Genomic DNA, 14,228 nt, shown 5'->3' with positions numbered 1-14,228 from the left:
TGCACATGACCTTAGGCAAGTCAGACTGCTTCTCTGAGCCTGCTTAATACTGCCCGCCTTTAGCGTTGATGAGAAGATTAAGAAACAAAGTAGATGAATGCCTGGCCGAGGGTCAGCCACTTGGTCGGCACTCAAGAAATGATTGCACAAGAAGCTCCAGACCTTCAGTCACAATCCCCGCTGCTGCAATTGTTTCTGCCTCACCTGACAGGCACTGTAGTTGCTCAGGTGACCTCTGCAGCTGTGCTTTGTTCTCTGCGAGGCACAGGGAGCCAGCGGGACCCCAAGGCTGCAGCAGTGGGCAGTGGGTGAGCAGCTTGCATCTGGGTTGAGCCAAGCGGACACTCACAGTTGTCTTGCTTCCTCACAGCTGTGTGGGGTTTCATCTGTGGTTTTCTTCTGAGCATCTTAGAGGCACCGTGGAAAGTATGCCTCAGCCTGCTGCCAGAGAGATTCACAACACATGAAACCACTGAAGAACACGCTCAAGTGAAAGAATGGGAACTATTGATCTCTGACTATGTGCCAGGCCCTGCCTTTCAGTCTGATGGAGTCTTGTGTAGCTGTCCTGCCTGAGACAACCAGAACCCAGGCATGGTAACAACAGCCGCTAATACCTACTGTGGTAGCAGGCCTGCTGTGCGCCAGGTTTTGGGTGGACACTCAATCTGTTTTATCGTTTTAATCTTCATCACAGTCCCATAAGGCAAGAACTGTTGAGGCTCAGAGGGGTTGAGTAAGCGGCTGTGGGTGACCAACGTATAACTGGTAGAGCTGGGATCTGAACTACAGCAAACCAGCGCCAGTGTGGGAGCCATTTCGCCTCAGACTCTAACCCTGCAAAAAGCGTTATTGCGAGGGCCCCTCTTTTGGGCTCCCTGTGTGGGCTCTCTGAAATGGGTGTCCTTCCAGGGATGTCAGGGAGAGCAGGAAGCCGCCTCTGATGGGATGCGCCCTCCCCGCCCAGGAAGTGGCGGCAGAAAGCGGGCCCTGCGAAGCCAGGGGCAGGAACGGCCTCCGCGCGACACTGCGGCGCTCCTGATTCTGCGGCCTGGGGCCGAGCACGCGGGGCGGGCGGAGCCTCGAGCTAAGTCCCCTGGGGTCCCAGGGCCGCATTCCTCCGAGGTCTGCAAAGGCCACTGCTTAAAGGCGCAGAGGAGCAGCTGGGAACGAGAACAAAGCGGCCAGGCCCCCCTCGGAGGAAGGAAGGAGCGAGCCCCAGGAAACAGCTGATAGCGCTAAGCTCAGCTTGTTTTTTTCCTCTGCTCAACAGTTCTCCTGCCACGGCAAACAAAAGATGTACATTCTGATTCCCTCTTCTGTTTGGATTGTGCTGTCGACTGGATCTGGTTTGTGATGAGCTGGGGGAAGAGGCATCCGCGGGCGGTTTCTGGCTCGGCGTGCCAGTGTGCTGGGCCTCGCCGGGATCGCGGAGCTTCCTCTCCCGCTCCTTTCTCCCCGCCTGCGTCGCTAATCCAGCCTGGCCCGGCCACCCCCAAGGGCCCACACGGCCGTTTCTTTTGATAGTGGAATTGGAGGTTGCCAAGTTTTCAGATTTAATGGGAACTGGAGGGTTGCTCGTGTCCTTGACCTTGAAGGACCTGCGCACACTCATACTTTTTCATGGACTTGTAAAACTGTTAAGGTGTGAACTGTGCCCTCTCAGCTCCACCAGAAGCCCCTCCCTGTTCTCTGCACTGCGAAGGTCACAATCTGGTTCCTGGTTGTCCAGAGCCACACTGGGACTCTGTCCAGGGCCAGCCTGGGCCCTGCCAGTTCGGTTGAGAGTGACAGCTACAGGGTCAATGGAAGAAGCCAGCACCCAACAGCAAGAACAATGTAGGGGGTATCTGGACGGGCTTGGGATCTTAATCCCACCTTAAGGTGTCTACCTTCCCCAATGTCTGGACACCTGTAGGTGACAGGTGGCCCTGATGGGACTAAGCTTGAGATTACTGTACTAGAAGGACTTCCCGCTGCCCCTGAGGGGATGGGAGAGGGGCACTGGCACTGCCAGGCATCCTAAACCCCGTGAGGTCTGTTGCTCGATGTCGCCCAATGCTGGGTATACTTGGTTTTTGCCTGACCAGGTGTTGACTGTGTGGGTCTGGAAAGGGCACCATAAAACCCAAAGTAAAATAAGGTAAAACCCAGAAAAGGACAAAACACACACACAAACACACACACACACCCCTTCACTAAGAGGTGCTGACTGACACTCAGGCAATCCCTACAGCCCTGGGCATGGCGGTTCTGGTCACATGCACTGAAGGAGACGGTTCTGATGCCGCTGAGACAGAGGCGCAGGGCCCTGTGTAACTGCAGGAGTTAAACCGAGCTGTAAGAGGTCAGCGTGGTTGGACCTGCTCCACACTGCTTGGCGCGTTCTCTCCTCCCACCCTACTCTGAGGAGGCAGTTCACATGCAGAAGACAAATGGCATAAAGGGCAGGCAATTAATTTTTTCAGCTGGAGGCTGCAATGGAATGTGGGTGCTTAAAGTCTGGCGTGCGCCTCTAATTCCATTCTCCTCAGTGAAATACCTCCGCTCTTCAAGGAGGTGGTGCCCTTCAAAGTTCCATGGCTGACATTTTCTGTCTTTAGGACCAAGAGGTGAATTTAGTCCTGAAAATTATTTGGAATGAATCTAAGGCCTTCCTGCATGCTGTCTCATGCTCTTTCCACTACACCAGGGGGTCTACAGTGCTGTAAAGATGGCAGGCCAATTCTTTACTTATTTCCTTGGGGGAGGTGGTTGCAGAGCATGGCCCAGGGTCTGGTCCCATCTCCCAGAACCCTCTGCTGTGTGGAGCAGCCGAGCCAGCCTGAAACAGGCAAAGAATGGAGAATTCACTGGGATAAGGGGAAGGGAAACATCTTTAGCAAGAATGCTAGAGATCAAGGACTTAGTACTGGGCAAATGGGGAGAGGGAAGAAGGGGACTCTACAAGGGAGAAAAGAAATCCTGAAGGGAACTTGGAGGGGTAAGAAAAAGTCACTTCACGTACTTCCATAGAGGCGGAATAATGTAGTAGTGAAAAGTGCCGGTCAGGGCAGGCATGGTGGGTCATGCCTGTAATCCCAGCCCTTTGGGAGGCTGTGGTGGGTGGATCACAGGAGGTCGGGAGTTCGAGACCAGCCTAGCTAACATGGTGAAACCCTGTCTCTACTAAAAATACAAAATTAGCCAGGCGTGGTGGTGGGCGCCTGTAATCCCAGCTACTCAGGAGGCTGAGGCAGGAGGATCACTTGAACCTGGGAGGCAGATGTTGCAGTGAACCAAGATCGTGCCACTGCACTCCAGCCTGGGTGACAGAGTGAGGCTCGGTCTCAAAAAAAAAAAAAAAATGCAGCCTGTGTGTGATTCATAGGTTGGTGATCTTAGGCAAGATTTAACCTCTCTATGTTCAGTTTTCTGATCTGCAAAATGGACACTATCTCACAGTGTTATTATGGAGATTAAATGAGGAATTCACATAAAGCACTACAGAAAATATTTAGCACGGAATAAGCACTCAATAATGTTTTCCATTATTATTTCCAATTTTTCTCTCAGCATGTGTTTCACAATCCTTTGTTCATGGCAAGGTATGTTGTCCGCTTTCACCCTACACCTTCTACTGAGCAACTTAGGTTTATCCAGTATCCTCATTAGTAACTTTAATCCTTAACGTCACTCACCTTTGAAATGTGCTCATTGGACCGGTGCCACGCAGAGCAAGCTCACAATAAATGTCACTGAATAGAACTTACTGACTGCCACTGACTTAACTTCGTTTGGATGTTGTTTATAGTCTTTCTTTATGCCTCTGCCACCCCAGCAGAGTCACAAAGAACCAGATAGAAGCAGGACCCAAGGACATGAGGCCCAAAGGAGAGATGTGGGAAGTGAAATACTATATTCAGGGAGACCCTCAGCTCCTTCCCATCTCAGTTCCCCAAATGAGAGCAGGCAGGCTGATACTTCTCAGGTGGGGTATGGAGATATCCCACCTGATCACTCTCATCAGTTGATAAGCTGGACTCCACATAGTTTATAGTCAGCTTTTTGGTGCTTTACTCTTAAATATGAATGAATAGACAAAGATCAGTTGTCATTTGCAAAAAAAAAAAAAAAACTCTTCAAAATGAAAGACAGAACCAAGATAGTCAGAGGAAAAGAACTTGTAGAAAACAGGAACAATGCAGGGAATAGAAGAGACTATTTTTTAAAACTTGTAATTATTATCTTTTGAGATTAAAGAGAAGATAAGGCCTCCATGAAACAAGAACAAATGCTGTAAATCAAGGAACATTCAGAGAACAACAAGGACATTTGGAAATAAAAAATATGTAAATACATTTGCAGAAAAACATGGACAAATCTTAAAGATATGTTAAATACAATAAGTCGGACACGAAAGAATACGTACTATACAATTCCATTTATACAACATTCAAGGACAGACAAAACTAATCTATAGTAACAGAAATCAGAAAGTGTTTGCCTGAGAAGTGGGGAGGACTGACTGGCAAAGGGCACAAGAGAACTTTCTGGACACAGAAATGTTTTATATCTTGTTTGGGTGGTATTTATGAGGGTGTATTTAATTATTAAAATTCATTGAGCTGAATATCTAAGAACTGTACACATTATTGTATATTAATTATGTATCAACAAAATCATATTGGCAAAAATGAAAAGTTCAGTAGAAGAATTAAGCCTCTATGTCTAGCCATCAGTTTACAAGAAATGCAAAGAACAGAGGAACATGTTAAATGACACCACAGGAATGCAGTCAGCAAAATCTGACTGTGGGAAACCAGTTTCGCCCCTTTTTTTCAACAAAAACTTGCTATGTGGGGAAAAGAGAGGAGGAGCCTATAAAAGATATTTAAGAGACAATCATTATATAAACCACAATACATTGTATGAACCACATTTGATCCAAATTTAAACAAAAGTTTAATGATTGTTTAAGTGATTGTATGATTTAAGTTTAAATTTTACTTTTAAAAGTTTATAGGACAGTTGGTGTACAAATATGTCCAGATAATATTAAATAATTATTCTTATTTTTTAAAAGAGATAGTTATTGTAGTGCTTTGTTTTAGTGTGTTTTCTAAGTGACCTTATCTTTTAGAGATTCACAGTGAAATACAAATGATGCATGACTAGAATAGTCAGGAGAAGTGGGAAGGGACATAGATGAGACAGTATTGGCCATGTGTGGGTAATTGTTGAAGCCAGGTGAAGACTACTTTGGGTTTATTATTCTACCTCTGTTTTGTATATATTTGAAGTTTCCCATAATAAAATACTTTTTTAAAAATAGAAGAATTGGGAAAAAATGGGGGAAGTCTCCCCCTATGCCCCTCAAAAAGAAATAAGAGACAGGAGTGGACATTAGGAGCAACAGGTAAGAAACATAAAGGATAAGTTCAATATTTCTGAAAAAACGAGACAAAATGCAAGGGAGAAAATGATCAAAGAAATACGATGAGAGGCTGGATGTGGTGGCTCATGCCTTTATCCCAGCACTTTGAGAGGCCAAGGCAGGAGGACCCCAGAACTAGCCTGGGAAACAGAGAGAGACCCCATCTGTACCAAAGAAAAAAAAAATTAACCAGGCATGGTGGCGTGCACCTGTGTTTCCAGCTACTCAGCAGGCTGAAGTGGGAAGATTGCTTGAGCCTGGAAGGTGGAAGCTGCAGTGAGCCACAATTGAACCACTGCACTTCCAACCTGGGTGACAGACTGCAACTCTCTTTCTCTCTTTCTCTGACACACACACACACACACACACACACACACACACACACACACACTATAATTTCCCAGTATAGACAGCCATTGGTTTCTGGATTGAGGGCCCAGCTGATAGCCATGATAGCCAGCACCGTGGATGAAAAAAGCCCACATCAAAGCATGTCCTTGAGAAATTTCATCATATTGGTGTACTGGACCACAAACCTCACTCAGCTTCCTACATTCCCTCTACTGCCTCCTTTTCTCTCCCTCTTGGACCGTTCTCTGTCAGCAGCACATCTAGGCTGCGTTGCCCCTCCACTTTCAGAACTGGATGAAACATCATCCTGTGGGGTATGGAGCCTTATTTCCTGGGCAGCTGCTAATCAGCTGGATGACATGGCCAGCAATATAGCTCTTCGGATAATCCTTGAGCAATGGAAACGGGAGATGGGAAGGACTGGGCAGCTGCATCCCCTTCATCCACTCTCTCCTGTGCTTCCTCCTGGTGCCTCTTCCAGAAGACTCCCTTGTACCTGATGAACCAGCAACCAGCTGGGAATCACATCCCCCTTCTCTCACTCTCCTTTTCCCTTCTGCATATTCTATTATAAAATCTTCCAAGCATACAGCAAAGTTGAAAGAATTTCACACGAGCACCTTTGAAATACCCATTTCCTAGAGTTTATCATTGACATTTTTTTTTTTTTTTTTTCTTTTTTTGAGATGGAGTCTCGCTCTGTCGCCCAGGCTGGAGTGCAGTGGCGCAGTCTCGGCTCACTGCAAGCTCCGCCTCCCAGGTTCACGCCATTCTCCTGCCTCAGCCTCTCCGAGTAGCTGGGACTACAGGCGCCCGCCACCACGCCCGGCTAATTTTTTGTATTTTTAGTAGAGACGGGGTTTCACCGTGGTCTCGATCTCCTGACCTCGTGATCCGCCCGCCTCGGCCTCCCAAAGTGCTGGGATTACAAGCGTGAGCCACCGCGCCCGGCCTATCATTGACATTTTTAACAGCTTCATTGAGATATAATTTAAGTACCATAAAAACCATTCATTTAAAGTGTACTGGCTGGGCGCGGTGGCTCACGCCTGTAATCCCAACACTTTGGAAGGCCAAGGAGGGTGGATCACCTGAGGTCAGTAGTTTAAGACCAGCCTGGCCAACATGGTGAAACCCTGTCTCTACTGAAAAAAAAAAATAGCCAAGCATGGTGGTGCACGCTTGTAGTCCCAGCTATTCAGGAGCTGAGGCAGGAGAATCGCTTGAACCCGCGAGGTGGATGCTACAGTGAGCCAAGATCACGCCACTGCACTCCAGATGGCGACAGATGTCTCAAAAAAAAAGTACTGGTTTTTAGTATATTTACAGAGATGTGCAAACATTACCGCAATCAATTTTAAAACATTTTCTTCTCCTCCAAAAGAAATCCCATATCCTTTAGCAGTCACTTCCATTACCCTGCTCTTCCACCCCTAAGCAACCATTCATCTATTTTCTGTCTCTATGGAATTGCCTGTATTAGACACCTCATATAAATGGAATCATGCAATACATTGTCATTTGTGACCAGCTTCTTCCATTTAGCATGTTTTCAAGGTTCACCCATGTTGAAGCATGTATCAGTACTTCATTCGTTTCTTCCCCACTCTCCCCTCCCCCAAGACGGAGTCTTGCTCTGTCATTCAGGCTGGGGTGCAATGGCACCATCTTGGCTCACTGCAACCTCTGCCTCCCAGGTTCAAGCGATTCTCCTGTCTCAGCCTCCCAAGCAGCTGGGATTACAGGCGCACCCGGCTATTTTTTGTATTTTTAGTAGAGACGGGTTTTCACCATGTTGACCAGGCTGGTCTCTAACTCCTGACCTGGTGATCCGCCCGCCTCAGCCTCACAAAGTGCTGGGATTACAGGCGTGAGCCACCACTGCCGGCTAGTACTTCATTCCTTTCTATGGCCAAATAATATTCCTTGTATATATCATTAACATTTTACTAGATTTGCTTTATCAAATGTCCATCTATCTATCCATCCTCTCCATCCATCCATTTAATCAATCTTACATCTTTTATTTATTTTTGAGTAAACTCACTTCTGTTTTTTCCAAGCCTTTGCACCTTCAGCTTGCACACCTCTCAAATAAAGCTCATATCACTGTCCTGTGTGCAAAGGAGGCTGGGAGAGATGTTGTCTTTAGTCATCTGGCATTTTATGATAGAGGGAGGCAAAAGAAAAGGGAGACTGGGAATAGATTCTGCTACCTTAGCATACAGTTTCTCAATCCCATCTCCCCTCCCTCCATGGCAACCCCCAGATCATGTATTCTAGAAACACCAAATTCCTTAAAGCTCCCTCAATATCTTACACTTTTTCTGACTCCATCCCTTGTACATGCTCATTACCTGGATAGCCTTCTAGGTGTTTCCCTCATATCCAGCCAGCTGTGGCTCTTCAGTGAAGTATTCTCAACACATACACACACACACACTCACATAACACACACATACACACACATACACACACTCACATACACACTCACACACACATACATACACACACTCATACATACACACACATGCACACACTCACATAACACACACATACACACACACATATATACACACACTCACATGCACACACATACATACGCACACTCATACATACACACACATACACATGCACACACATGCACACACATACACACATGCTCTCATACACACATGCACATTCACACATACACTCAACCTCACATACACATACATATGCACACTCACATGCACACATACACACATACACACACTCACATACACGCACACATACACACATGCACATACACACTCACATACACACTCATGCACACATACACATACACACTCTCAAACACATATGCTCACGTACACTCATGCACATTAAACACACACACGCTCACACACATATGCATACTCACATACACATACACTCACATACACACACCACTTGCACACATACGTACACTCACACACACTCATACACCCACACATACATACACACATACACCCACTCACATACACACACACACACACACACATATGCACATACACTCACATACACACACAATCACATACACACACAGATACACACACATGCACACACTGACCCCATGGGCCGCCCTGCACGTGCTCCGCACTCTATTCAATCAACCTTCTGACCTGTCTGTCTCTACCAGTCTCTAAATCCTCAAGGGCAAGGGCCAGGCCTTACAGGTCTCGGTATCCCTGGAACTCATTGCAGGGCATGACTCAACAAATGTTTTCTGCGTAGTGAATGGAAAACATCTAGTCACCGTCTTTGTCGTTATTTATTTAAAAACATGGCATACACCAGGGGAGGCCCTGTGATAAGTGCCTGGATTTGGAGACAAAGATGAGTAAGACTGTATCCTGGGCCTCAGAGGTGACTACAGGACTCTTTTGTCTGGACAAATGCAAAACTGGACAAGACGCCAGGGCAACAGATGTAAACCGGGACTGTCCCAAGCAAACCGGAACATATGGTCACCCAAATTATATACCAGCTTCTCTGAAAACAGCAGTGCCATGCTGACTCATGCACAGCCCGTTAGACCCTAGTCACTTCCAGAACTTTCTTGTTCAGGCCACTCTTCATTAGTACTTGGATTGTTTATGTTTTTTCTTGTTGTGATCCATGTAGAAATTATCCATGAAATTTCATATTTCTAAAGCATTACATTAAAAAATACTTAAGCAACTAGAAATAAAATACCTAATGCACAGCTCGACATTTTCTAATGTTTTCTTCGTAGAGATGGGGTCTCACAAAGTTACCCAGGCTGGAGCGCTGTGGCTCGTCTATTGCACTACAGCCTCGAACTCGTTGGCTGAAGGGATCCTCCCATTTCAGCCTTTTGAGTAGCTGAGGCTACAGGCAGACACCACTGCATCCAACTTTTCCAACCTTTCCTGAAGTACTGAAATGCATAGTTGTAATCAGTGGGTGACAATCATTACATATATAAATTCCTTGATATTAACAATAGACTCTGGTTTATCATCTTATTGATGGGCCTTTGGGTGTTTCCAGCTCGTGACTATTCTGAGTTAATGAAGTTATGAACATCTCAATATAGATTCCTTTTTCTTTCTTCTGAGTCTCTTCTTTGAGGTACATACTCCAAAGTTAAATAATCTGGTTGAAAGACAGGAACAATTTGTTACCTTTTGTTTCCCATTGCTCTCTGTCATATTGCTCTCCGAAAAGTCCAAGTCGGCCAGGCACGGTGGCTCACACCTGTAATCTCAGCATTTTGGGAGGCAGAGGCGGGAGGATCACTTGAGGTCAGGGTTTCAAGACCAGCCTGGCCAACATGGTGAAACCCCATCTCCATGAAAAATACAAAAATTAGCCAGGTGTGGTGGCAGGTGCCTGTAATCCCAGCTACCTGGGAGGCTGAGGCAGGAGAACGGCTTGAACCTAGGAGGTAGAGGTTGCAGTGAGCTGAGATCAGAACACTGCATTCCAGCCTGGGTGACACAATAAGACACCATCTCAAAAAAAAAAAATCTATATATATATATATATATATATACCTTAAAATTGCAAGGTGTGTTGTAGATTTCATTAAATATTTGTTGAGTAAATACATGTATTAAAATCAACGCAGCCAAAATAAATAAATAAAAAATAAATAAATAAATGTTGGTTGCATCATGAAACTACATTGAATCAGAAGGTTGCTTAATGCAGGTGGAATTCGAGCAAAGGAAGGACAAAAAAAAAATCAGTGCAGCCGTAAAAAGACATTGCATGATTCCACTTATATGAGGTACCTAGAGTAGTAAAATTCATAGAGAGAGAAAGTAAAATGGTGGTTGCCTGGGGTTGACGGGAGGAGGAATGGCAAGTCATTTAATGAGTGTAAATTATCAGTTTTACAAGATGAGTAGTTCTGGAGATTGGTTGCACAACAGTGAGAATGTACTTAACACTACTAAACTTACACTGCAAAATGATTTAGATAGTAAATTTTATGTATAATTTACCATAGATACAAGTATATATAAATATATATGTGTTATATATAGAAATAAATATGTATGTATGTATATATGTAAAGTGAATATGTATATATATTTAATCTAATGATCATTTGGGATATATTGTCAGTAGAAGTGTGCCTATAATACATAATCATGCATGTAAAATGAAATTTCATGTGTGTGTGGAATTTCCCCAATTAAAACGACAGTGTTAATTATTCAGTGCAGAGACAGGCAGAGGTGTGTGATGTTAATGTTATTACATAGCACATAGAGTAAGAAACATCATAGACTAGACAATATATGAACATTTAATATTAGTAATAAAGTGCTCAACCTTAAAAAATCATATGCATCTACTTTTCTATTATCTGTGAATTTTAAAAAAGGCAGAGCTTAGGGGATCTTACAGACATCCACTTGAACTTTTCATCTTAAAGATGAGGAGATGAGCCTAAGAGAGGTAACAGATTTTCCCACGTCAAGAGCAGCTACGGCTTCCCTTTTCATGATGACCTTAGCCACCAGCTCTTTATCTCACTGGCCAAAATGGATCGCATGGCCTCCCCTGGCTGCACCCAAAGCTGCTGGGAAAGCAGCACAAAGAATAGGTTAGACACGTTGCCACCCCAAACAAATTAGGGTTCCCTCAACAAGGGAAGAAAAGGAGAATGTGTATTAGGTAGGCAGTCAGCAGTGTCTGCTACACTCAACTTAGTGTCTTTGTTCTGTGTTGTCTTGTTTTTTGTTTGGGATGTTACAGGCTGGAACCAATGGTTACATGGCTCCTGAGATCCTAATGGAAAAGGTAAGTTATTCCTATCCTGTGGACTGGTTTGCCATGGGATGCAGCATTTATGAAATGGTTGCTGGACGAACACCATTCAAAGATTACAAGGAAAAGATCAGTAAAGAGGATCTAAAGCAAAGAACTCTGCAAGACGAGGTCAAATTCCAGCATGATAACTTCACAGAGGAAGCAAAAGATATTTGCAGGCTCTTCTTGGCTAAGAAACCAGAGCAACGCTTAGGAAGCAGGTAAACTAGCATGTAACAGAGAGGATTGCTGACACCAGTATTGTCCACAGGGATTAGCAGAATACTTTTGATTTGTGGCAAAGTCTTGGAATTAAGTATTATGATTTTCTTATTTTTATTTGCGTATTATATGGTTAAATATTTCTAATACTTTCAAACACTATTAGCACTTTCTATGGAACAATCTCCAAGATGTATTTTAAGGTGGAAAAGTGAGGTGCAAAGCAGCTTGCATTAAAAAAAGAAAAAAGAATACATAATTTAAATAGTAGTATAGAATATTTCAAGGAATTTATAGGATTGGTTGTGTCAGATGAAGGGGAATTGGGGGCTGGGGATGGGGATGCAAATAAGAATTTTCACTTTATCACCTTAGTTTCTTTTGCATCTGAACCATGTTGAGTAAATAAATATATTAAAATCACATGCAGCCATAAAACAAAACAAATATTGCATGATTCCAGTTATATGAGGTACCTAGAGTAGTCAAATTCATAGAGACAGAAAGTAGAAGGCCGGGCAGGGTGGCTCATGCCTGTAATGCCAGTACTTTGGGAGGCCGAGGCAGGTGGATCACGAGGTCAGGAGTTCAAGACCAGCCTGGCCAAGATGGTGAAACCCCATCTCTAATAAAACTACAAAAATTAGCCAGGAGCAGTGGCAGGTGCCTGTAATCCCAACTACTCGGGAGGCTGAGGCAGGAGAATCACTTGAACCCAGGCAGCAGAGGTTGCAGTGAGCTGAGATCGAGCCACTGCACTCCAGCCTGGGTGACAGAGTGAGACTCCATCTCAAAAAAAAAGAAAGTAAGTAAGTAGAACGGCAGTTTCCTGGGATTAAGGGGAGGAGAAATAGGAAGTTGTCTAATGAGTATAAATTATCTGTTTTACAAGATGAAGAGTTCTGGAGATTGGTTGCATAACAATGTAGTGTGAATGTACTTAACACTGTTACATTATCTATTCAAAAATAATTAAAATAGGCTGGGCACAGTGGCTCACGCCAGCACTTTGGGAGGTTGAGGTGGCAGATCACCTGAGGCTAGGAGTTTGGCCAGCCTGGCCAACATATGGTGAAACCCCATGTCTACTAAAAATACAAAAAAATAGCCAGGAGTGGTGGCAGCCGCCTGTAATCCCAGATAATCGGGAGGCTAAGGCAAGAGAATCACTTGAACCCAGGAGGCAGAGGTTGCAGTGAGCCGATATCATGCCACTGCACTCCAGCCTGGGCAACAGAGCAAGACTCCATCTCAAAATAATAATAATAATAATAATAATAATAATAATAATAATAAAAATGAAAACATAAAACTACCAGTACTGATAGTCATAGCTCTGGAAAATTCTGTTCCTTTCAAATGTCTCCCGTAGGATATCATCAGTCCTTCAAAAAATATTTATGATGTTGCCAACTGTTAAAATTGGAGCCAAGTTTCATTGTTTATGATAGAATAAGAAGATCAAGCTATTTTAGAAGGCCGGGCACAGTGGTCATGCCTGTAATCTTAAAACTTTGGAAGGCCAAGGTGGGAGGATTGCTTGAGCCCAGGAGTTCAAGACCAGCATAAGCAACATAGAGAGACCGTGCCTCTACGGAAAATACAAATATTAGCCAGGTGTAGAAGTGCATGCCTGTAGTCCCAGCTACTCAAGAGGCTGAGGTTGGAGGATCACTTGAGCCCAGGAGCTCAAGGCTACAGTGAGCTATGATCATGCCACTGTACTCCAGCATGGGTGACAGAGCAAGACCCTGTCTCTAAAAAAAAGATACTATAGAAGAAAAAAAGAAGTAAAAGTTGGCCTGTGAAAAGACCCTTGGCAGTGAGTGACTGTGTTGTGTAGGGAGAAAATCAAGAGCTTTAGATTCACAGACACAGATTCGTGTCCCAACTCTGCTATAGACTGGTCATTTTACCTCAAGGAATTGAATTACTTTCCTTGAGTCTCAATATCCTCATATATAAAATGGGGGCGGTTGTGGGTGTGATGGTTAATGTTATGTGTCAACTTGGTTAGGCCACAGTACTCAAATATTTGGTCAAATATTATTGAGATATTTCTGGACAGATTTTTAGATGAGATTAACATTTAAATCAGTAGACTTTGAGTAAAGTAGATTACCGTCCATAATGTGGATAGGCCTGATGCAATCAGTTGTAAGCCTTAATAAGAAAAGACTGACTTCCCCAGAAGAAATGGTAATTCTGCCAGCAAACCACCTTTGGGGTCAAACTGCAATCCTTCCCTGGGTTTCCAGCCTGCTAAACTACCCTGCAGACTTTGGATTTACAAAGCCCTAAATTAAATCAATCTCAATCTCTCTCTCTCTCTCTCTCTCTCTCCCCCCCCTCTTTTCTCTCTCTCTCTCCCCATCCCTCCTTCCCTTCTTCTCTCTCCCTCTCTCTCTTGCCTCTTTTCTCTCTCTCTCCC

General features: G+C 44.3%; 1 protein-coding gene across 1 annotated transcript in view; it reads left to right on the top strand.

The window, feature by feature from the left end:
- The window catches only part of GRK7 (G protein-coupled receptor kinase 7), a 40,904-nt gene that overhangs the window by 19,341 nt on the left and 7,335 nt on the right, over positions 1–14,228 (top strand). Inside the window, exon 3 of the mRNA XM_055295206.2 lies at positions 11,522–11,796. Coding sequence (XP_055151181.2) covers positions 11,522–11,796 — 275 coding nt within the window. The remainder of the gene's footprint in view (positions 1–11,521; positions 11,797–14,228) is intronic.

Source organism: Symphalangus syndactylus, chromosome 10, assembly GCF_028878055.3.
Source record: "Symphalangus syndactylus isolate Jambi chromosome 10, NHGRI_mSymSyn1-v2.1_pri, whole genome shotgun sequence".
In the NCBI taxonomy this organism is placed as follows: domain Eukaryota; kingdom Metazoa; phylum Chordata; class Mammalia; order Primates; family Hylobatidae; genus Symphalangus; species Symphalangus syndactylus.
The sequence above is the reverse complement of the archived record's forward strand: the minus strand, read 5'-3'. Positions and strand labels throughout refer to the sequence as shown.